Here is a 23,798-nt window from a genome sequence, read left to right as displayed (position 1 = left end):
TTGTATCCCATTGGCTACTTCACTCTGGGTCCCATGAGTTTTAACTTTATGCAACAATCTACCATGTGGTACCTTGTCAAAGGCCTTGCTAAAGTCCATGTATACAACATTAGATGACACTTGGATTGGATCATTAAGTGGCTTTATTTCTACTAAGTATATAGAAACAGAAGTGATCAGATTCACTGAAGACAACCCGCCCATTCTGGTATTAGTCATGTGGTACAAAAACAACAAAAAAAGTGACCTTAATGGATGTCTTAAACTGAATAACCCCTCCAATATTTTGTCCTGCAAGCCAGGTTGGGAACTCTCCTGTTTTGTTGTCTTTTATTGCTTTGCAGCCTGTACAGCATCCTGTTCTGAAAACAGTCAAAAACGTGCTAACTCAGTGAACGAGAGGTGTTTTTCGATTAGAGGGGAGTGGAAAGCCACCATTTTTTTGAGGTTTTCAGTCTGGCTATGGCCTGGAGGCCATGTATTAGACACCCTGGTCTTTATTACATATATGAAACGTCACTTTTTACAACAGTCATCCTTAGTATGTTTTGCAAGGGGATAAATCTTACATTTGATATAAATTTTAAAGGGCTAACTTAAAGTTCAGAAGCTAGAAAAAGATTTCCTTTTTAAAAATCTTTCTTTTTTTTGCATTTTACTTTTGATGTTTAATGGTATTATCTGTATGCCACCGCCTTGCTTTTTCTTTGAGGTGGTGGGGAATGAGTCATATAGGCATGAGCATAACTTGAATATGTTTTGTCCTCTGATTCCGTTCCTGAGATTTTTAGTGATCACAGTATTTCATCACTGCCATCACTGCAACTAATGCTAATGCTTTTTTTAATTTCATTTCTGCACTAGTTTCTCCAGAGAAGGTGCACCCAGAGGAATGGAGTACTTGGTCTCTTGTGTGTCGCACTTTGGAAGAATGGCAGCATCTAACTGATAGCTTTGGAGAGAGCCAATGTTCAAAAGAGCGGAAGCTGTACAAAATTTTGACTGAGAACTTCATTCCTGAAATCAGCAATCTGATTATACAGAAGGTGAGTTATGAAGTTTCATACAGTAAATTGATCCTGCTAGGAGGTCAGTGTGGAGGGGATTGGTCCAGTAGCATTAAGTCAGCAACACCGAGTTTTTAAAAAGGCTTTTTTGATAGCATGCCTAAATAAAAATGTGCACCTTTTGTTTGACTTTGCTACGAGTTGCATAATGTGAATTACAATTGTCAGCTGCCAGAGACCAACTTAAGTCCCTGTAATCTATATACATATATACACATATATATATCCCCAAATCACATGAAGAATTTAGGTGGCCTGATCAGTTTACTCTATCTGTGTAACTTGATTAACTGCTAGGGTTATCTTTTTATACTCTCAAAAATTAGTGCATTTTGGCAACTTGCAAGTTTGGATTTGGTGATTTTCTTTTCAAAAAAACACTATTTCAATTTGGTCTTTTTTCAAAGTTAACGAAAGACAGACTTTTATTTTTTTCTTCCCTGGTTGATTAGTCACGGCACTGCACACGAGGAGTTGAGACCAACATTTGTTTTCCGTTAAAGTGGAATTAGAAGATAGCGAATAGCTGGCCCATGGTGCATAAATACAATTTAGTTCCCATTTTAATGTCATAAATTCTGTCCTTCCTTTTAAGTTATGCATTGATTTTATATTTATAGCAGGATAGCAAAAAATGGTGAACAGAAGTGTTAAAATGATAAAATTGGTGAGGATGAATTTCTGCTGTACAGACTGAAAAGCTGGGGGATACAACACTGAGGCAGTGTAGTGCCACCAGTAGCAATATGACCAGTCTACATTGGCACTCTCCATTCTAATTCTTACTGGAAAATGTCAACTGGATTTAATTTGCAAGTGTGTATTTTTTTTAAATCAAATAGTGATCCTACTCTGTTTCCTATGTCCTCCCTGTTGAAAAATTGCTATTTTGTGATACAGTGCAATAATCTTGCAGTTATCGTACAATGTTACACACTTAAGTTTTCTTCTGTTCTCAGGAGAAGCAGTTACAGAAGAAATATGCAGAAATTATTCCTCGCAGAGCCTCTGATCGCCTCCTTGTAAAACGCACTCAGCAGGAAGAACTGGTAAGTGATCTTTATTCTCACCATTCTTTTGAAACATACAGCCAAGAAAGTGAGCAAAGTAACTAAACCTTGCGTGTGCAAAGGCCATTATCGTTAGAGCGTGTGAGGGTGTCCTGGAATAATAGGCTCCCCAATTTTCCTTCTCAGCCACCACCAGTTTCCTGAGCTTGTGCTTGTGTCCTTTCCCAAAGGGATTTGGTTCTAATCAGGAGCCTGCTAAACCCTCTCTGCTTACTGCTTAAATCTTTAGAGGTTTGTGGCCATATGTTGCAGTAGGAAATGATATTCGACTCATTTGGATGCTGGTGCTAGTATCAAGTTAATCATGTTTTTAATTCCTCGCTGGCCACAGGGAAGATGTGAATGTGCCGGCGTTGGACTGGGGTAAACACAGTAAAAAGTCTGACAACACCAGGTTTTAGTCCAACCGATTTATTTGATAGTAAACTCACAAGCTTTCGAGGGGACTCCCTCGCAGAGACTGATAGCCAAGTTCCACACACATGAGGACGGTCTCAACAGGGATCTTGGGTTCATGTTGCACTATCTGTAACCCCCGTGACTTGCCTGGGTTTGCAAAACCTCACTCACTGTGCTGTCTGGAGACAATACACATCTCTTTAACCTGTGATCAGTGCTCCTTCCACACACATTGTCGGCCACTTTAGGACTTGAACAGCAGGTTAGGTGTAAAGATTCACATTCTAATCAGTAATCTCTAAACTGTCTGTGCTTTATATGCTCTGTCCAAGGCCAGAACTCTCCATTCACCTGACAAAGAGGGAGTCCCCTTGAAAGCTTGTGAGTTTACTATCAAATAAATCGGTAGGACTAAAACCTGGTGTTGTCAGACTTTTCACAGGGAAGATGCCAGAGGATTGGAGGACAACTAATGTGGTTCCACTTTCCAAGCAGGGGCTAACATTTTAAGGTGAGGGGCAGAAGGTTTAGAGGGGATTTGAGGAAAGTTTTTTTTCACCCAGAAGGTGATGGAAGTGTGGAATGCACTGCCTGGGAGGGGAGTAGAGAAGATACTCACAACCTTTAAAAGATACGTGGATAAGCACTTGAAATGTCATAACATTCAAGGCTATGGACCAAGTATTGGAAAGTGGGATTAGTGGAGATTTATTGTGGTTTTATCGGTGCAGATTCGATGGATCATAGAGTCTCTTCTATACTGTATCACTCTGTCCAAATTTTCCAAATGTTTACATCCTATGCACTAGCAGAAGAGAGGTCCACTATTCCTTCAGAAAAGCAAACAACTAAATGAGGTTGTGCAAATACTACTCGATGTAACTCAAGTAAGAGTTTTCTACATCAGTCTGTTTTGACCTAAGCCTTCTCTGATTTTCCAGTTTTCTTCTCTTTTGAAGCAGAGGCAGACTGTGTTTGGTAGACTGGGGGAAAAGAGAATGAAAGATGGGTACTACCTTGCAGCACAAGGGCTATATACACCACAAGAAATTAAGCAAATTGAGGAAGAAAGAAAAATTCTTGCTCGACAAGGTAAGCATTTAGACCTGGGCGCTTCCTATGTGGTTGTATTTGATTAAGTATTATTGAAAATTTGGAATACTCCTTTATAGCTCAGAGACGGTCCATTTCCTTCATCCAGAATTAAGAGTTTAAAAGGTATTTAAGGTAACAAAATTTACAGGGCTCCAACATAACAAACGCTACATTGACACATTTTTTTAAGCGTGCTCTTAATTTCCAAGTGTCATTTTAGATGAAATAGGAACCAAGTGAATGAATTCGCACAAAATGTGCATTCCATATGAAGTTCAGCCAGTTTCCGGATGTTCAGATCGTTCTTCCATTGATCTCTTATTATGGTTGATTTTAAGCACCTTGGAGCCATTATTTTCACTCTTGTTCCCTGCAGCTTGTGTTTCTCTGCCTAATATTTAGATAATTTGTGCTAGCCAAGAAGGCCTAACAAAAAACTCTTATATTTTAGCTCCTGGTTATGCAACATGCCCTGGGCTTGAACTTCAGAAAGTCCTAAATCATTTCTGTAGAGAATAGCTTAAGCTATAAATTGACAAATTTATTAAACAATAATATTGAAGTTAACAGGAGCAAAGATGCACTAAATTTGCAAACTTTAGAAAGAATTGAAAATAATGAATCATCTTTTCTGCAAAATATTTGTTTAAATCAGCCCTTACAAAGTCCATGAATAATACTCTTGGATTGCTGGCTGTCAATCTCTGGTTTGTCTATAGTAATTCCTTAACATTGCTTTCTTGAAAAGTGTGACTTTAAGCAAATCAGATTTTCCCTTTGCAATAGGAACAAATGATTTAGGAGCATAGAACATAGAACACTACAGCACAAACAGGCCCTTCGGCCCATGAGTTGCACCGATCACATCAACACCTACCAATCTATAGACCTATCTATAACCCCCAATCCCATTAAATTCCATATACTCATCCAGAAGTCTTTTAAAAGACCCCAGCGAGTTTGCCTCCACCACCACTGATGGCAGCCGATTCCATTCACTCACCACCTGAGTGAAAAACTTACCCCTAACATCACTTCTGTACTTGCCTCCCCGCACCTTCAATCTGTGTCCTCTTGTAGTGACCATTTCAACCCGGGGAAATAGCCTCTGAGAATCCACCCTATCTATTCCACTCAACATTTTATAAACTTCTATCAGGTCGTCTCTCCAGGGAAAAGAGTCCCAGCTCCCTCAACCTAACTTCATAAGGCATGCCTCCCAGTCCAGGCAACATCCTTGTAAATCTCCTCTGTACCCTTTCAATAGCTTCTACATCCTTCCTATAGTGAGGCGACCAGAACTGTGCACAGTACTCCAAATGAGGCCTGACAAGGGTCTTATAAAGTTGCAGCATTACCTCCCGATTCCTAAACTCAATCCCTCGATTAATGAAGGCCAGTACACCATACGCCTTCTTGACCACATCCTCCACCTGCGAGGCCGATTTAAGAGTCCTGTGGACCCAGAGCAAGAGTAAGTCGTTTAGGCTTTTCAACCTGCTCTGCCATTTGGTAAAACCGTGGCTGATTTGATTGTGATCTTGATGTTCTTGTCAATCCCCTATATGCTTAGATTCTTGACAGATGAGGGAGTTGGTCTAACTGAGCCTCAATAATTAACAATTACCTTGTCTCCACCACTGTTTGGGAAAGAGAATCCCATAGACTTATGCCCCTCAGTAAAAAGATTGTCTTAAATGTTAATTCCAGTAATTGTATGAGAAGAAAGGATGTGCCTGAAACTAGACTGTACTTTGAAACGGGTTTGTTTCCAAGACAGCAGAACAGGATCTCACAGTCACATTTCCTCCCCTCCAACCAGAGTGAACTGTTTTTATACTGTTAGAATGATTCCCCAATCGGGGACAAACCTGCTTAATAATCAGCTTTAAAGCATGCATTCTATTCCTTAATTAAACATTTTTGACATAAAGTAAATTTAAAAGAAATATAAATCCAAATAAGATCATACTCACCAGCCACCTGGTTTCGAGTGAGCTGGCTCCATCTAGCGGCAGAAGACGGCATCAGTGCTGAAGCAGTGGATGTCATATCTGGCAAAGGCAGCAAAGATGTGGAGATGCTGGCGTTGGACTGGGGTAAACACAGTAAGAAGTCTGACAACACCAGGTTTAAGTCCAACCAATTTATTTGATAGTAAACTCTCAAGCTTTTGGGGTTTGCCCTTCGTCAGGTGAATGGAGAGTTCTGGCCTCAGTCAGAGCATATAACATCACAGTTTATAGATTACTGATTAGAATCAGCAGCAAGATTAGATTAGATGATTAGACTGATTAGAAGACAGCAAACACCAGAGGCATCAGTGGTCAGTGTTTGGCAGAAGAGAGCAAGGGCGGGGGAACAGCTAAAGAGTTCCTAGTTATGGTGGTTAAGAGCAGGGACTTTGATGAGGGGCTGTTGCCCTGAATGTTGGGCACAGGTTACTGCGTTGTCCTTGTGCAAGCAGTAATGATAGTAGGGTCCGTTGGTTGCACCTTGGCTGTTTGACAACAGGAAGAGTAAACCAGTGAAAATCATGGGAACAAGGTTACAGTAAACTTGGCAATGATAAAACAATATATGTTCCTTATTTTGTCAGTAAAGAGACATGACTGAGTCAATGTTAAATGAGGAATCTCATTACATTTAGTGCAAGAGCAGCTGAGAGATGCTGCTTAGAATTTGACTGGTTACAGGAAATGTCACCTAACTGCAAATAGAGCTATCACAAACCTATTCACACATACTTGAATGATTGATTGATTGACTTGGTTATTTTCTGGTAGTTGGTATGGGCACAACATTAATTCCAGAATATTAATCTCAAAACGTACTGAAGCACACAGAGTGTAAAAGTGTGTTTTAATCCAGTCCTCACTAAAAATTTGAAACCCAAAAAGAAAATGTTGGAAAATCTCAACAGGTCTTAAGGAGAGAAAAGAGTTAACGTTTCGAGTCCAGATGACCTTTTGTCAAAGCTAAAAGGCATAAAAAGTGGGAGATATTGATACTGCAGGCTAAGGGAATAAAAGATGAGTCATAGCTGCAGAAACCAGGAGAAAAGACTGCTAATGGCTGCCCTCAGAGAGAACAAAGGGAGGGGAAATTGGATGGGACAGAAGTAAAATTTAGAAGAGGGGAAGCAAAGGGAGAGAGAAAGTAAGGAAAGGAGATAAAGTAGGGGTGAAGAGTGGGGGGAAAGAAAAATGAAGAAAGACAATAAAGAAATAAAATAGAATGAAAACAAAGGGGCTGAAGTGGGGTGGAGCAAATCATTTGAAAGTTGTTGAATTTGATGTTGAGACTGAAAGGCTATAAAATGTCTGGCTGGAAGATGAAATGCTTTGAGCTTCACTGGAACATTGCAGCAAGCCAAGGACAGAGATGTGGGCATGGGAGCAGAATCATGTGTTAAAACAGCAAGCAACCGGAAGATCAGGGTCCAGATTGTGCACAGACCGAAGGCCCACGCTTGGTCTCTCCAAAATAGAGGAGACGACATTGGGAGCAACGAATGCAATACACCAAATTGAAAGAGGTGCAAGTGAAATGCTGCTCAACCTGGAATTAATGTTTTGGACCTTGGATGGTAAGCACAGAAGAGGTAAAGGGACAGGTGTTACAACTTGCGATTGCGTGGAAAGGTGTCATGAGTGATGGGAGCAGTGCCAGGCATAGTGGAGGAGTGGGCTAGGTTATTCCAGAGGGAGCAGTCTCTGCAGAATGCTGACAGAGGAAGTGAAGGGAAGATGTGTTTGGTGGTGGCATCACACTAGAGTTGACGAAAATGGTGGAGGATTATGCTTTGCATGTGGAGGCTGGTAGGTGAAATGTGAGAATAAAGGGGACTCTATCCTTGTTCTGCGAGGGAGGGGAGGGAGTGAGGATTGTAGCGCGGGAGATGAATTGCACACTGTTGAGGGCCCTGTCAGCAATTGTGGATGGGAATCCACGGTTGAGGGAAAAGGAGTACATATTAGAAGCACCACTTTGGAAAGTGGCATTATTGGGACAAATGCAGCGGAGGCAAAGGAACTGAGAGAAAGGGATGTAGGGTGTGAATAGCTGTAGTCCAGATAGCTGTGGGAGTTGGTGGGCTTGTAATGGGTATTGGTACTCTATTGCTGGAAATGGAGACAGAAAGGTCAAGGAAGGGAAATGCCTGAGATGGACCAGATGAAGGTGTGGAAACTGGAAGCCAAGTTGATGAATTTTTCGAGGTCTGGGTGAGGGCATGAAGCGGCACCAAAATAGTCATTGATGTACCGGTCAAGGAGTTGTGGGAGGGGTCCTGGGTAGGCTTGGAACAAAGAAGTTCCATATACCCCATAAAAAGACAAGTGTAGCTGGACCCATTTAGGTACTCATTGCTGTTCCTTTGATCTGGAGAAAGTGGGATGAATTAAAGAAGTTGTTGAGAGCACTTGTTGAGGAGAGTGATGGTGGATGGGAATTTTTCAGGCTCTCAACACTGAGAAACGGAAAGCAGTGACGGTGGATGGCGGGGGGAGAGACATACGGAAATTCTGTCGGAGAGAAATTTCAAAAACTAATAATTTCAATTTAGTTTTAAAAATCTACAGCCAAACACTAGCATCTATAACAATGATCCTGAAGCTCAGATTCTTGTAAAAACCCATTTGGCTCACTAATATTCCTCCACGGAAGGAACATGAACCCCTTAGACATTCTAACTTGTATGTCTCAAATGCAACGTTGTCCCAAGGTGAAACATTTAAAAATGAGGTAACGCTGTCATTCACTAGCTGGATAGGAAAGTTACCAATCTCTTAAGTGGCAAAGAACATTTAAAACAAGATCAATTTTTTTACTATATTTTACTATTTTTATTGGGAAGCTTTATTTTTCATACACAAAAATGAATTATGTCTCACTTGGGTTGTAATAGCGGAGAATTGGGTGTGTGAAAGCAGTTATGTTTGGTGCCACGGGCACCTCATATTCCCTTAATTGTGTCAGTAAAATTGTTTCACTGTTTAAAATGACCATTCTTCTCTCTGTAGGAGGGAGAATTTCCAAATGCTCATAGTTACTTTATTTCCTGTTGGCGACACTGAAATATTCTAGTTAATTGTCAGTGATTCTAACTTGCTCTACAATGGCAAAGCTGCAATACCTTTTAATGTCTGAACCCTTGCTTTCGTGTGCATAAGTTCCATCTGGTGCTTGCAGTGTTTGACGCAGCAATGGCAATTCATCTTTCCTTATGTATGTTATCCCAAAACATACATTTGGCTCTTTCCATTGTGGAATCTTGTTTTGCATAGATTAACTAACTGCTGCATTTTCCTCATTACAGAAGTTGATTGTACTTCAAAAAGTATTTAATTGATTGCAAAGCCCTTTGGGACATCCTGAAATTGTGAAAGCTGCTTTATAGATGCAAGATGGGGCAGTACGGTGGCACAATGGTTAACACTGCTGCCTTATAGCGCCAGGGACCTGGGTTCAACTCTGGTCTTGGATCACTGTCTGTGTGGAGTTTGCACATTCTCCCTGTGTCTGCATGGGTTTCCTCCAGGTGCTCTGGTTTTCTCACATACTCCAAAGATGTGCAGGTTAGGTGGCTTGGCCATGCTCAGTTGCCCCTTAGTATCAGAGGGATTAACAAGGTAAATATGTGAATGGGTGGGATAGTTATCGGTGCAGACTTGATGGACCAAATCTTTAAGGATTCTTTAAGGATACTTTAAGGATTCTCTGATTCTATGATCTTACTGTTACAATTCTATGATACTATGTTACAAAAGTGCTATATTAAGCAAGTTGTTGTTGTACGGCATTCAAATGGTAACTATTACCAGCGAGTTTACTTTGTTTCTCTCCCTACCCAAAACAGAACGAGCAAGGCGCCGTCAACTACGAGAAAAGAAACAAATGTCTTATGTGAGAAGTACCCTGAAGAGAAAGTGTAATCCAAAAGCAAATTCTCCAGTCAAACGTGAGGAAACTGATACGAAAAAGCCCGAAGTGTAAGAAATTTTCGCTGACAATTGCACATGCGATGTGTTTATAATTTAGTATCATTCTGACTTCATGCTTTGTTTTCAGTTTTTTTGTTTCTTCCAAGAGTTCCTTCTTGGCCTAGTAGAGAAATTCAATCAATTTGTGATACTATCTGATATAGAACAGGAGGAGTTTCAGTCCCAACCCTGGGCTGTGCTGATTTAGCTGACTTTGGCCAGCACCTGTGAGATATGGAGAAGAGTTCCGCTAGACTTGCTGCTCACGATTGCTGTCCAGCCCCATGGTAAAGGAGAGGATTGCTCTCGACTGTGATGCTTGGTTGAATGGACGAGCAACATTCACATACCAGCTGTCTGTGAAAATAGACACGTAGATGTAAGATATTGTCAGGCTGCTAATAACTGTAGAATGATACGTCACTGGGAGTTGATATCTTCAAGAGAGAGAGAAAATAGAATGAACACACCGTGAAAATGCATAGGATATAAGCAACACTTCATGATTTTCGCACATGGTGAATTTCTGAAGTCAGAACCCACGTGAGATGTTTGCCTCCAAGGAGGAAAGCCTTGATTGTTTCCATAGGCCCCTGGTTGTAATTGTCCACTATAGTCACCTGCCTTCCCTGTCACTTGGGAAGTTTGGCAAGAGGTGAGGGGAGGAAGAAATGCTGTATATTTGTTCATAACTCAGTGAATAATGCAGTAGTTTGATTTGAGTTTTCACTATTAGAATTTTTCAGTTTATGTTAATGCAGACTTTTATTTCTCCTCAGGCATTATACAGAGGATGAAGAATATGTTTCTATGTACAAAGGTTTGTAATTTCTATTTAGCACTGATACTTCTATATTTCCCTTGATCCCTGTAGGGATATGGGGGGAAGGCGAGATCAGGATATTAAATTTGATGGTCAGCCATGATCAAATGAATGAAGCAGCAGGCTCGAAAGGCCGAATGGCCTATTCTGCTTTTTTTCTATGTTCCTTTGAAGATGGATGGGAGAAGGCTAGTGTGGAGCATAGACAGCCAATTTGGGCCAAATGGCCTGTTTTGTGATTTACGTTTAATGTTGGCACTCTCTTAAACAAGAACTTGGCAGTTAAATGGATATGCAACCAACTTCCATCATGTTGTTCTCCGTTGCTTGCTATACTTTCTTTCAATTTTGAAATATCTGCTTTAACCAATGGACGTTTTGTTGTTGGCAGTGCTGGATGCTGTAAAAGGTCACAAAGATTCCTGGCCCTTTAATGAACCAGTGGACGAATCCTATGCCCCCGGTTACCACAAAATCATTGAGGTATGTCAGATTAAAAAATAATTTTTTTTGATCAGCAGCGAGATTAGTTTGATTTCCTGTTCCATAAATTTAATTTTGTTTGGCATATAATTCACTTCTGTGCGCATGTGGTACTGCCTAGAGCGTCAAGACAGCAGTGTGAACTTTTTTGAAAACAATGTCAGTTTTACCTTATTAAATTTTATATAGTTTCAGCAATAAGTTTGCTATGATTTTATGTGGCCTAATCAGTTTAATTTTTTTTTTGGAGAGCTTAAAAGACTGTAGAATGTAATGTATCTCAGAATTAACAAAATTGTTACAGCACAGAAGGAAGTGATTGGACCCACTGTATTGCATCGGGTCCCTGAACAATTCACCTAGTGCCATTCTCACATCTTCTCCTGTAACCGGCGCATTCTTCCTTTTTGGATAATAATCCAATCCCCTCTTAATACCTCAATTGAATCTGCTTCCGCTGCACACTCGGGCAGTGATTCCAGATCTTAATTACTCATTCATTGTAAAAAAAATTCTCCGCGTCTCTCCATTGCTTCTTTTGCCAATTGCTTTAAATCTGTTAAGTTAAAATTTATTTATTAGTGTCAAAAATAGGCTTACATTAACATTGAAATGAAGTTACTGTGAAAATCCCCTAGTTGCCACAGTCTGGTACACGTTAGGATACATGGAGGGAGAATTTAGCATGGCCAATGAAACTAACTAGCATGTCTTTCAGACTGAGGGAGAAAACTGGAGCACCCAGAGGAAACCCATATAGACACGGGGAGAACGTGCAGACTCTGCACAGGAAGTGATCCAAGCTGGGAATCAAACCCAGGTTCTTGGCACTGAGGTAGCAGTGTTAACCACTCTGCCACCTATCTGTGCCAACTCATTCTGGACCCTTCCATCTATGGGAACAGTTTTTCCTTATTTACTCCGCCCAGACTCCTTAACCTTCTCCTCCAAGGAAAACAGTTCAACTTCTCCAATCTATCCATGTAGTTGAAGGTCCTTATCCTAAAACCATTCTTGTGAATATTTTCTACACTCTATCCAAAGCCTTCGCGTCTTTTCTGAAGTGTAGGACTCAGACCAAGACAGTATAATCTAAGGCTGAATCAGTATTTTATACAAGCTTAGCATTACATCCTTACGTATGTATTAGGAGCCGGAGAGGAGGAGTTAAAGAAAAAAAATTACTATATCTTTGTCTTAAATGTGCAACCACTTATTTTTAAACTATGACCCCTAGTTCTAGATTCTGTTACAGGAGGAAGCATGTTTTCCACATCCAAGCTTTCAAAACCCCTCCATCCTTTTGTACTGTTTCATTAAGAAGTTACAATGCACGTGGTAAACATGCTTAAAACACAAGAATGCAGTGATAGCATACTAAGTAGATAATGAAATACAATTTGGCAACACCAACAACGTTCTGATGTGATAACCTCAAATGGCCTTGTGATAATGCTCGAGCAGTTCTCCATTTGAGGATATTTTAGTGTTTAAAAAAAGGATATGCTTTTGAAGCTTTTTGACTCACCAGGACAGATACACAAGAATACTAATTGTAAAGGGAGTAACAATTTATACTACATGAGTGGTAATCAGTTGACAAGTGGACTCTGGTAGAGGTATTGCCCTGGAGAATGCATCAGGAAACAGTTAACTACTAAACTCTTGTTTAAATTCATACCAGACAGGTTGGCAGTTAACTGTCCCCTGATGCATTCTCCGTGGCAATGCCTGTACTAATCAGAGACTTGCTAACCAATCAGCACTCTCCTGTTCTGCAGTCTAAATTGTTCTTTGTAATTGGTATTCTTGTGTGTTGGCTGAATGCACCATGAAAAGTTTTGACAGCAGTGCTGAAGTTCTGTACAGCCAAACATCTATCCTAGTATCTAGTGCTTTATGTACAGCCTTATATTTAAGGCTTTTTTAACATGTTTTCAGTCAATTTCAATGCTGCCCAACCAACCAGCCTGTAAACAAGATATGAAATGGAGGCATGATATGTCACCTTATGTGCTATTCATCAAAAGCACACCGGTACAAGGTTTTGATAACGTCTTAGCTTGAGGACTATTGATACAATAATATTCAATATAAAGCCTCATTTCACAGCTTGCAAAAATGCTTTTCTTACAATTATTGAGTAATGTACACTAAAAAATACCACCTATTGGGAAAACAAAAGTAGTTTTGAGGGATTTGTATTGTAAACATTAGAAATACAGTATAGTTTTAAGTAGGCTTAATTTAATGTTTCTGTGCCTGAAAGGTTAACACCTATACTTAGATTCATGCTGGGTAATGGGGCTTTTTTTTGTGGGGGTTGGTTTCAATTTCAATTGCAATTCTGTTGTGCTTATAGAGGACTATGATGTGAATATTAAATAAGCCAGCAGTAGTTGCTTAGCAAGTGGGGTCTTGTTGCCAGTAGAAAAGCTTTTGAGTTTTAATTTTGCTAATTTGATTGTAATGACTGATAGGGAGGTAGAAGGCAGCTCTCACAGCTCTGTTTGAAGCATTTGGTTTTAGAAGGCTAAAGGGGGAACACCTCGCAGCCTTACTAGAATAATATAAGAAATAGGAGCAGGAGTAGGCCATCCAGCCCTTCGAGCCTGTCCCGCCATTCAATAAGATCATGGCTGATCTGTCGCTGCTCAGTTCCACTTTCCCGCCCTCTCCCCATAACCCTTAATCCCCTCTCCTATCAAAAACTTATCAACCCGCGTCTTAAAAATATTTAGCGAGGCAGCCTCCACCACTTCAACGGGCAGAGAATAAAAATAAAATAAAAATACATACCATGGAGTAATGGTTAAGAAAACAAATGCCAAAAAGTTAAAGTCCAGCTAATTAAGGAAACTACAGAAATGAAGAGAAGATTGAGGAGAAATCCACAAATGTTCATTTGAGTTCAGAGAGGCATGTGTCCTATCACAGTCATCTCGTGTGCTTAACAGGGTCTTTGCATGTTAATGAGACCATTATAGTTTATGATGCACTTTGTAACCCATGTTAATTTTAAACCGTGTAATTGGTAAACTAAGGAGGGAGTGAAGGAGTATTATGTTGTAATCCAATTTTTAATAAATGCTTTTTCTTGTTAAACTAGTTACTTCTGCGACTCTGTTCCTCCACATTTTAGTTTTTAAAAAAGTAAATATTAAGGTCTTTTGGGCCAGGGTTACGTTTTGGGATCTTCCTGTTCAGTTTATAACATCAACTGGGATTGTAACACATCCTAAACAATCATGTGCAACCTACCGATCTTATATACTTCAAGGGAGGCCAGTTTAAGATTGAAGAAATTCTCTGGTCAGAATAATTTTGCATGTTAAAAAAATCTGTCTCTGACAATCCCCTGGTTCCATGATACTCATTGCCCCACAACAAATATCATGCTTATAAATAAATAAATGCTTATTTCTGTTTATTCATTCTGCTATTTATAGGAACCAATGGATCTCTCAACTATTGAAAATAAGCTAACCGAAAAGAAGTACAGCAGCAAATGGGATTTTGAATCAGATTTTAGGCTTATGTTTGACAACTGCGAACAATATAACGGGAAAGGAAATGGTTAGTTTGATGTTTGATCATCTAAAATGGTTGTACTAAATTTCTAATATCCTTAGGATCTGCTACTTTCCTTCATACCAACCATCTGAGCAAGGTTGATTTGATTGTTGCCACATGTAATAGCATGCAGTCAAAACTATTGTTTCTTGTGCACTATACAGACAGCATACCATTCATAGAGAAGGAAACAAGACAGTGCAGAATGTAGCTAGGGTGTAGAGAAAAATTAGCTTAAAGTGAGGTCCATTCAAAAGTCTGATGGCAGCAGGGAAGAAACTGTTCTTGAGTCAGTTGGTATGTGACCTCATACTTTTGTACCTTTTTCCCGATGGAAGAAGGTGGAAGAGAATATGCCTAGGGTGCGTGGGGTCCTTAATTATGCTGGCTGCTTTGCCGAGGCAGTAGGAAGTGTAGACAAAGTTAATGGATGGGAGGCTGGTCTGCATGATGGATTGAAACAATGCATGTTTAATCCTGATGCTAGTCTATACTCAGTCTGATTCAGGCACACGTTCGTGCCGCCCACATTGAAAGACTGTCTCTTAATATGTGCAGAAAATTACTTTTTGACTTGGTGCAGTGACAAAAGATTTCTACTTCAAGCTAAAGGCATATTAATCATTCTGCACCCTTTATGTTTTGATAGAAATATGACTACATTCTGTTAGCGGAGGAGGAATTTTACTTTTAGTTGTATTTTAAAAAATTTCGATTTTAAGTGACAAATTTTCAACTTTATTATTCAAAATCTCTTTCCTACTGTAATGGCTGTATTTAGAGTACACCCTGATGGCTCAAGCTGTGGCAAGGTGCTTCGACAAAGCAATGGCTAAGTACTTTCCCAAGGATGAAGTGGACAGCGATGATGACTTCCAAGCTAAATTGATGTGGGAGAAGAAAGACAAGAACAAAAGCAAACCCAATTGCTTGGCTAAGGATAAAACTGAGATAACTGAAGGAACTGAACATGTTCTTGGAATGGAAAAAGTCAATGGTTTTGTAAACAGTCATTCAGCCTGTGATGACTCAGAGATGATTGCTGCTTCTAAGAGAGATGCTGAACAGCAGCTTTGCAACAAGCTACCTTTGCCAAGTCAAGTGCAAGCTGTGGAGGAAAAGGCAAGAACATTTTCTGCTTGAAGATTTTTTTTCAGTCATATGTTGTGTTTTCTTAATCCCACTTACTTACTTCCCTGAACTGTCCTATTTAAAGAGGCTAGGCATGTGGTTCTTACAATATGTTAACTTACAATACAGTTTGCTGATTGACACCTGATGTCCTCTGAAATGTCCTCACAAGCCTGTCAGTCATGAGAGGAGAGAGGGCAGGGACCTTTGTAGAAATGAAGAAGATCTATGAACCTCACTTTAGAGTAGTTAATGGGCAAAAATGCCAGCTTTGCCCACATCCCAATAACAAAGCATACTTATGGGGGGAAAAAAGGCAGGTTTCTACATTTCTATTTCTCTTTTGTACCATTTCCTCCACCTAAATAGAGTGCTTATTTGTACAGTGTTAATTTCAGTTTTCCAGCTGGTAGCTGACCAGGCCTGCTACTATTGGAGATTAAGTTCAACTTACAGGAGATGCAGGGCTTTATACAATCATAGAATCCTACAATACAGAAGGAAGCCCCGTCATGCTAATGCTAGCTGTTTGCAATGGCTATCCATTTAGTCACAATCCCCAGCCTTTTCCCCATCCCTCTGCAACTTAGCCTTTCAGTATATGTCAATTTGCCCTTTGACAGTTACTACACTGGAATCTCCAATTCCGCAATACTTCAATTGCCTTCAGGTCTGAAGCATCTGTAGTTTAATTGAACTGAAGACCTGTAAACCGTTTGTTTTGTGTGCATTCTTGACACCAGGAATATTCTAATAGTTAGTAACACTAGATTAGGATGTTACAATAGTAATGGCAACAACTTTTGGCATTCGCTGTCCGTTACTCCACTGAAACTGACATCAACTTTGAGAGTCCATACGTGCACAGATATAATCCTATGCTTCTCCAGAGGAATAGAAATGGAAACTATGAATTGAAGGGCTTTCACTTTTACACTTTTAGCTCATTTAAAAAACACTTGGAAAAAGTTGTACCTTATTGCATAAAGTGTAACTAAGGTTTAACTAGTGGAGAATCTTTAAGGAGATCTTTCTTGGTGCTCAGCAGAAATTTATTCCGATGGTTAAAAGGGATTGTAGGAGGAGAGATAATCAGCCGTGGATAACAAAGGAGGTAAAGGAGAGTATTAAATTAAAAGCTGATGCATTTAGAGTGGCTAAGAGTAGTGGGCGAGAAGAGGATTGGGAGAGGTTTAAATATCAACAAAGAATGACGAAGAAGTTGGTAAAGAAGGATAAACTATGAAGCTGGGCTAGAGCTAAATATAAAAAAAAGTAAGAGTTTTTATATAAAAAGGAGAAGGCTGGCTAGGGTGAATGTTGGACCCTTAGAGGATGGGAGGGAGGATTTAGTGGTGGGGGATGAGGAATTGGCTGAGGCCTTGAATAACTTTTTTGCTTTGGTCTTCACGGAGGAGGACGCGAATAGTTTGCCGGGTGTTAACGATGGAAAGATGGTAGGAGTGGAGGGTCTGAATGAGATCATTGTTACTAGTGAGGCAGTGCTCGACAGACTAGAGGGACTGATGGTGGACAGTCCCCAGGACTGGATGGAATGCATCCAAGGGTTCTGAAGGAAATGGCGGAGGTGATAGTGAATGCCTTGGTGATTATTTTCCAAACCTCGCTGGATTCCGGGGAAGTGCCAGAAGATTGGAAAACGGCTAATGTTATGCCACTGTTTAAAAAGGGTAGCAGGCAAAAGGCAGGGAATTATAGGCTGGTTAGTTTAACGTCTGTTGTAGGAAAAATCCTTGAATCCGTAATCAAGGAGAAAATAGCGAGGCATCTTGAGAAGAATTGTTTGATAGAGCAGACGCAGCACGGTTTCGTTAAGGGGATGTCGTGTCTGACGAATTTATTGGAATTCTATGAGGATGTGTCTAGTGCGGTGGATAGAGGGGAACCGGTGGATGTGGTGTTTCTCAATTTTCAGAAGGCGTTTGATAAGGTGCCGTACAAGAGGTTGTTACAGAAGGTTAGGGGGCATGGAGTTGGGGGTAGGGTGTTAGCGTGGATAGAGGATTGGCTGTCAAATAGGAGGCAGAGAGTGGGTGTCAATGGGTGCTATTCGGATTGGCGGTTGGTGACTAGTGGAGTGCCCCAGGGATGGGTGCTGGAGCCTCAGCTAGCTACCATTTATATAGATGATCTGGAGGAGGGAACCGAGTGTAAGGTGTCGAAATTTGCTGATGACACCAAGATTGGTGGAACGGCAAATTGTGCGGAGGGTGTGGAAAGCCTGCAGAGGGATCTAGATAGGCTGAGTGAGTGGGCGAGGACCTGGCAGATGGAATACAATGTTGGCAAGTGTGAGGTTATCCACTTTGGTAGGAATAATGGTAGGAAGGACTACTACTTACATGGCGAAAAGCTGCAGCATGCTACGGTGCAGAGGGACCTCGGGGTCCTTGTGCATGAGTCGCAAAAACCCAGCCTGCAGGTGCAGCAGGTGGTCAGGAAGGCGAATGGGATGCTGGCCTTCATAGCGAGGGGGATTGCTGCAACTGTACAGGGCACTGGTGAGGCCGCAGCTGGAGTACTGTGTGCAGTTTTGGGCGCCGTACTTGCGCAAGGATATTTTGGCCTTGGAGGGAGTGCAGAGGAGGTTTACTAGGCTGATACCGGAATTGAGGGGGTTGAGCTATGAGGAGAGGCTGAATAAACTGGGCTTGTACTTGTTAGAGTTTAGAAGGATGAGGGGAGATCTCATTGAGACGTACAAGATGATGAAAGGGATGGATAGGGTAGAGGTGGAGAGGCTCTTCCCGCTCAGAAAGGACAGCAGGACTAGACAGCACAGCCTCAAGATAAGGCGGGGGGGGGGGGCTGCAGTTTAGAATGGAGTTGAGGAGGAACTTCTTCACTCAAAGGGTGGTGAATCCCTGGAATTCTCTGCCTGTTGAAGTGGTGGAGGCTTCCTCACTAAATATATTTAAGACATGGGCAGATAGGTTTTTGGTAGGCAAGGGGATTAAGGGTTATGGGGAGAAGGCGGGAAAATGGAACTGAGCCACTTCAGATCAGCCATGATTTTATTGAATGGCAGGGCAGGCTCGAAGGGCTAGATGGCCTCCTCCTGCTCCTATTTCTTATGTTCTTTAGTGAAGCACCAATTGCTGGTAAACACCCTGTAGCTCTAGAAAGCTAATTTTACAGAAACATATAAAATAAGAGCAAGAGGAGGCCATTCGGCCTTTTGAGCCTTCTCCACCGTTCATTATGTTTATGGCTGATAATTCAACTCAATAGCCTGATCCTGCCTTCCTCACCACATATCCTTTGATTTCCTCTGCCTCTGGTGCTATATCTAACTGCTTCAAAAACATACAATGTTTTTGAGCTCAACTACTTACTGTGGTAGTGAATTCCACAGGCTTATCACTCTGTGGGTGAAGAAATTTCTCCTCATTTCTGTCCTAACCCATCTACCCTGTATTCTTAGGTTGTGACCCCTGGTTCTGGACACCCTTACCATCGGGGGTGCCCTTTTTGGGTCTACCCTGTTTTGTCCTGTTAGAATTTTATAGGTTTCAATGAAACTCTCCTCCCCAGCCACACCCCCCCCCAACTTTTCACTGAACTCCAGCGAATACAATCCTAACCAACTCAATCTCTCCTCATATGTCAGTCCTGCTATCCCAGGAATCAGTCTGATAAACCTTGTTTGCACTCCTAGAGCAAGCATATCCTTCCTCAGATAAGGAAACCAAAACTGCACACAATATTCCAGGTGTGGCCTCACCAAGGCCCAGTATAATTGCATCAAGACATCTCTGCTCCTGTACACTAATCCTCTTGCTATGAAGGCCAAAGTACCATTTGCATTTTTTACTGCCCACTATCACCTGCATGTTTATCTTCAGTGACTGGTGTACGAGGACACCCAGGTCTTAATGCATATTCCCCTCTCTCAATTTATGTCATTCAGATGGTAATCTGCCTTTCCATTTTTGCTACCAAAGTGGATAACTTCACATTTATCCAAATTGTACTGCATCTGCAATTTATTTGCCCACTTGCTCAACTTGTCCAAATTACACTGAATGATCGCTGCGTCCTCCTCACAATTCACCCTCCTACCAATTATCTGGAAATCTGGAGATATTACAATTAGGTCCCTCATCTAAATCGTTAATATATATAGTGAATAGCTGGGGTCTCAGCACTGATCCCTGTGGTATACTATTAGTCCATTTGGAGAAAAAAACCTGTCTACTCCTCTTTGTTTCTTGCCTGCCAACCAACCAGTCTTCTATCCATCTCAATATAGTATCCCCAATCCCATACTCTTTAATTTTAAACGCTAATTTCTTATGTGGGATTTTGTCCAAATAAACCACATCTGCTGGATCCCCCACGTCAAATCTACTGGTTACATCCTCAAAGAATTCTAGTAGATTTGTCAAGCATGATTTCCCTTTCATAAACCCATGCTGACTCTGTCCAATTTTGCAACTGTTTTCCAAGTGTTTTGCTATAAAATGTTTGATAGTGGATTCTAGAATTTTCCCCATCCATATTTTGGAAATGCATGCTACAGATATTGCTAGACCTTTCTCGGTGGTGGTGCCATTGCCTCACTACTGACCACAAAATCCAGCCCATCTATTAATGAAAGTCCTGTTATTCTTGTGTTGAATTGCTGAATATTTTCCAACTTGTTTTGCCTTTTATTCTCCCCCTCTTTATTTTTATCACTTAATTGTTGACAGTCTGGACTATCAGGCCTACTTCCACAACAATGTTCAATGCTGCCTTACATTGAGCTGTTGAGTGCATATTCTTGCGCTGTTTTTCGTTTTAAATTTTTTCCTCCATCCTCACTCTCCCAAGTCTAATACCTGGTCTCAGGCTGCACTTGGTGTTTCAAACAAAATGAGCAAATTACTACCTAATTACAGCATGGTTGTTGCTGTTGGCTGACAATGAAACGTGGGACTTTCCAGCCTCTGTCACAGTGCAATAACAGAAACATCATGCCATCTTTAAATCACTGCACAGAGCATTGTGAACTGCCATTAGTGTGAGCAAATAATAGATGATTTACCAATCTAGATTCGTGGAGAAAATAAATAATCTTCTGCTTTAATTTGTACTATACTTTTAAAATAAAAAGCCGGGATGAATTAAAGAGACATTCTGTGAAGTTGCTTAATGCTAAGGATCAGACTAACAAGATACGTAATCATTTGGTCACTTAATGCCAGGGCCAGTAAAAACAAACTTGTTTGGGGAGGGAGGACAAAGCTTAAGCTTGTCAAATAGGTTGTGCCAGTGTTACACCGGATAAAATCTAGACACATTGTGGGAGATCGTCTAATGGCTAAGCAGAATTACAAAAGGGGATGCAGATTTTTTTGTACTCAAGGTTCAGATCATTTGTGCTTGATTTGAGTCTATCTATGGCTACTAAATCACATCTTTTTGTCAACATATAGCAAAATTCAACCAATGGCCCACACCCAAGTTCTGAAGTCATTCATCCGCCTCAGCCTCCTCGGGTACCAGGGCGGACTGTTATGGAACCAATACGGAAGCGGTTTCAGCAGCAGTATCGGATGCAGGTATGGTCTGAGGCATATGGCTATCCTGGTCATTCTTGGTCTATAGTAACTTTTAAAAAATGCATTAATTCTGTGTTGTGGCACTTATCCATTTAAATAAATCTTCAAAGTCAAAACTATCAATGTGCCACCAGATTGTTTTGCCATCATGTTCCTGTATAAAAGCAACTAAATGGTGTTGTTACAGTGCAAAAATGTTTTTTTGTTACTAGTTAAAATGTTAAAATTAAAGCACTGCAAAGTGGAATACCGGTGTTGAAAGCATAATTTTTTGGCTGGGTGAGATTGAGTTGCCCACTATTGTTTCACCTTGGAATTTCATGATTTATTCCACTCTGATTTAGAAGAAGCCTCCTCTTTCTGTTGGAGATGGCTAAGGTTTTTGGTGCCACAATTCAGCACTAATTGACAGTCTTACCTAAAGAGAGGGTTGTAGTAAAGGCTGTTCTGGTAAATGGAGAGGTTCATATCTTCATGGCAATGGTGCTTTTCTGATGTTGGTATTGAGGCAGAATATTGGGCGCTTAACTTTGAATCCAATTCCTGCTATAAGTGACCTAGAAGATGTATAGTGTTTCATTCCTGAGGGTTGACATCCGTTGCTTTCATGGTGATGAAAATGTGAACTTAGCAGCAAGCAAACTTTATTTGTTTTTATTTTGATGAAGAATCAAGCACCTGAAAAATAAGGAACGATTGATTTAGTATTTCATCTTGTTATAATGAAGAGCGAGCTCTGTCTTTTTCTTAATTAAACCATATTATATCAGACTGAGTAAGACAGCCTGAGGCTGGATTGACCATAACTTGCTTTTGAGCTTTCTGCACTGCAGATTTGAGGTAGCTGTTAGTTCAATAATGGCTTGAGGGTGGGTTTTTTTAAAGTGTTCTGGAGTAATGCAAAATATATGAGTTACAAAGCGGTATTTTAAATACTGCAAATGGAATGAAGAGCTGATCCGAAGTAGACTAAAATCATATGGCTGAATTTTTTGAAGCAATTGGAAGTGTCCCCTCTGAGCCAAAAGCAGGAAGCAACCCTAATCCAGTAGGAAGTGGGACCCTGGAGTGGCATTTTGTTGGGGGCAGCCTGCCTCTAAGAGGGCAGTTAAAATCCCAGAATTCCCTTCCTACCACTATGGGTTTACCTACACCACATGGACTGCAGCAGTTTAAGCAGTTCAAGGACAGTTAGGGATGGGTAATTATCACTGACCTGGCCAGTCAGTCCCACGTGTAAAGAATAAAAAAATGCTTCAACCATTCTCTCAACCTATCATGCAAATTTCAGTGACTCATCCACATGTACACCCAGGTCCCTCTGTTCCTGTATCCACTTTTAGAAGGGATTTACCTAATCTGGCAGCAACATAAAAATAAAGAATTCCATGCGACAGCAATTGAAATAGTCTTTATTGTGTAATCTTTGAGGAATTTTGTGCCATTTAAGTTTATTTTCTATTTCATAACTTTCTCTTTCCCTTTTAGCAACAGATGTTGATGAATGGGTCGGTGATGCCTACTTCAACTGCATCTAGTTCTGCAAGTTTACAAACAGCCAGTCTTTCATCTAATGGTCATGGAAATGCACCACCTCACACTGGTATGCCTGCTATCCCCACAGATGTCCAAGCACCAATACATTCCCCTGTCTGTAGACCAAATGGATCTACAAATCTGAGTCTTCCACAGACTGAGACAGAAACTCCCAATTCCCACTCAACTATTGCTGTCCCAGCAGCACCTGAAAATAGAGAGAGAACTGTACTGCCAAAAATACACAGTAGTGATTGTCACGTGACAGACTTAAATAAGACTAATGGACCAGAATGGCCTGGATACTTGTACCATTCCAGTCACCATCCTCAACACAGACAAGCAGAAGGAAAGTCTAATTCTGTGCCACCTCGGGGAGTGTCAATGGAGCATCCAAGCCCTGTTGCGCAGAACCATCTGTCAGCAACAAACAATTCAATAACCGGAACTGGAAGCCCTGTAAAAATGGAGACTTTACCCAGCACATGCGGATTGTCTGTGAAAAATAGTGAATCATGTTCAAGTCAACCTCACATGCAAATTTTGGATTTTAGCATGCGTAAATCTCCCCATTGTTCTCTTGATCAAACTTCTCAAAGACCATTTGTTAAAGGTAATCTATTTTAATATCATAGACTGTTGTTAGAATTGACTTTTCATTGTTTAATTTTCACAATGAAATGTGAAGTTTCTTTGGCAACCTAATATTACCAAGCCTGTGCTGCCTCTCATAGAATACAGCAGAGTCATCAGGGTAACAGTGAAGTGTAAAAAAAATGAAGGAGGAAGACAGGCTTCAGTCACTTTCTCTGTCTAACTTTTGTTGGAGGGGAGTGAGGCTGCAACAGTTCCTGAGGAGGAATAAGTTGTGGGAGAGCCACTCTTGTGCATTGCTGCACGTTTCACTATAGCTGAGACAGAATATACCTTCTGTAGAAAATCTTAACAGGTCAATCTCAATTTGAGCTCTCTTTTCCAGACTTTCTAGTGACTGCAAGATGCAATCAAGCAACTATTGTAAATTCAGTATTTCTTGAGCACAAATTGGTATGTTTGACATGTGCAGTAAC

General features: G+C 40.7%; 1 protein-coding gene and 1 long non-coding RNA gene across 6 annotated transcripts in view; one reads left to right on the top strand and one right to left on the bottom strand.

Annotated features, from left to right (window-relative positions):
• The window catches only part of LOC145343726 (uncharacterized), an 85,750-nt gene that overhangs the window by 45,829 nt on the left and 16,123 nt on the right, over positions 1-23,798 (top strand). For 2 of the 4 annotated variants that reach the window (XM_080189970.1, XM_080189973.1), the window contains 10 exons: positions 865-1,046; positions 2,027-2,116; positions 3,478-3,628; positions 9,492-9,624; positions 10,395-10,435; positions 10,830-10,921; positions 14,371-14,497; positions 15,276-15,616; positions 21,067-21,192; positions 22,681-23,341. In XM_080189970.1, the coding sequence (XP_080046096.1) occupies positions 865-1,046; positions 2,027-2,116; positions 3,478-3,628; positions 9,492-9,624; positions 10,395-10,435; positions 10,830-10,921; positions 14,371-14,497; positions 15,276-15,616; positions 21,067-21,192; positions 22,681-23,341 (1,944 nt within the window). The remainder of the gene's footprint in view (positions 1-864; positions 1,047-2,026; positions 2,117-3,477; positions 3,629-9,491; positions 9,625-10,394; positions 10,436-10,829; positions 10,922-14,370; positions 14,498-15,275; positions 15,617-21,066; positions 21,193-22,680; positions 23,342-23,798) is intronic. The other 2 variants (XM_080189972.1, XM_080189971.1) reach the window with 2 other exon arrangements.
• LOC145343728 (uncharacterized) overlaps positions 11,418-23,798 on the bottom strand; it is a 44,128-nt gene continuing 31,747 nt past the window's right edge. For both annotated transcript variants that reach the window (XR_013886789.1, XR_013886790.1), the window contains exons 3-4: positions 21,611-21,870; positions 11,418-11,477 (exon numbers count right to left, since the gene is read on the bottom strand). This is a non-coding gene — a long non-coding RNA (uncharacterized LOC145343728). The remainder of the gene's footprint in view (positions 11,478-21,610; positions 21,871-23,798) is intronic.

This window comes from Carcharhinus amblyrhynchos, chromosome 6, assembly GCF_965287045.1.
Source record: "Carcharhinus amblyrhynchos chromosome 6, sCarAmb.v2.hapA, whole genome shotgun sequence".
Classification (NCBI taxonomy): domain Eukaryota; kingdom Metazoa; phylum Chordata; class Chondrichthyes; order Carcharhiniformes; family Carcharhinidae; genus Carcharhinus; species Carcharhinus amblyrhynchos.
The sequence above is the reverse complement of the archived record's forward strand: the minus strand, read 5'-3'. Positions and strand labels throughout refer to the sequence as shown.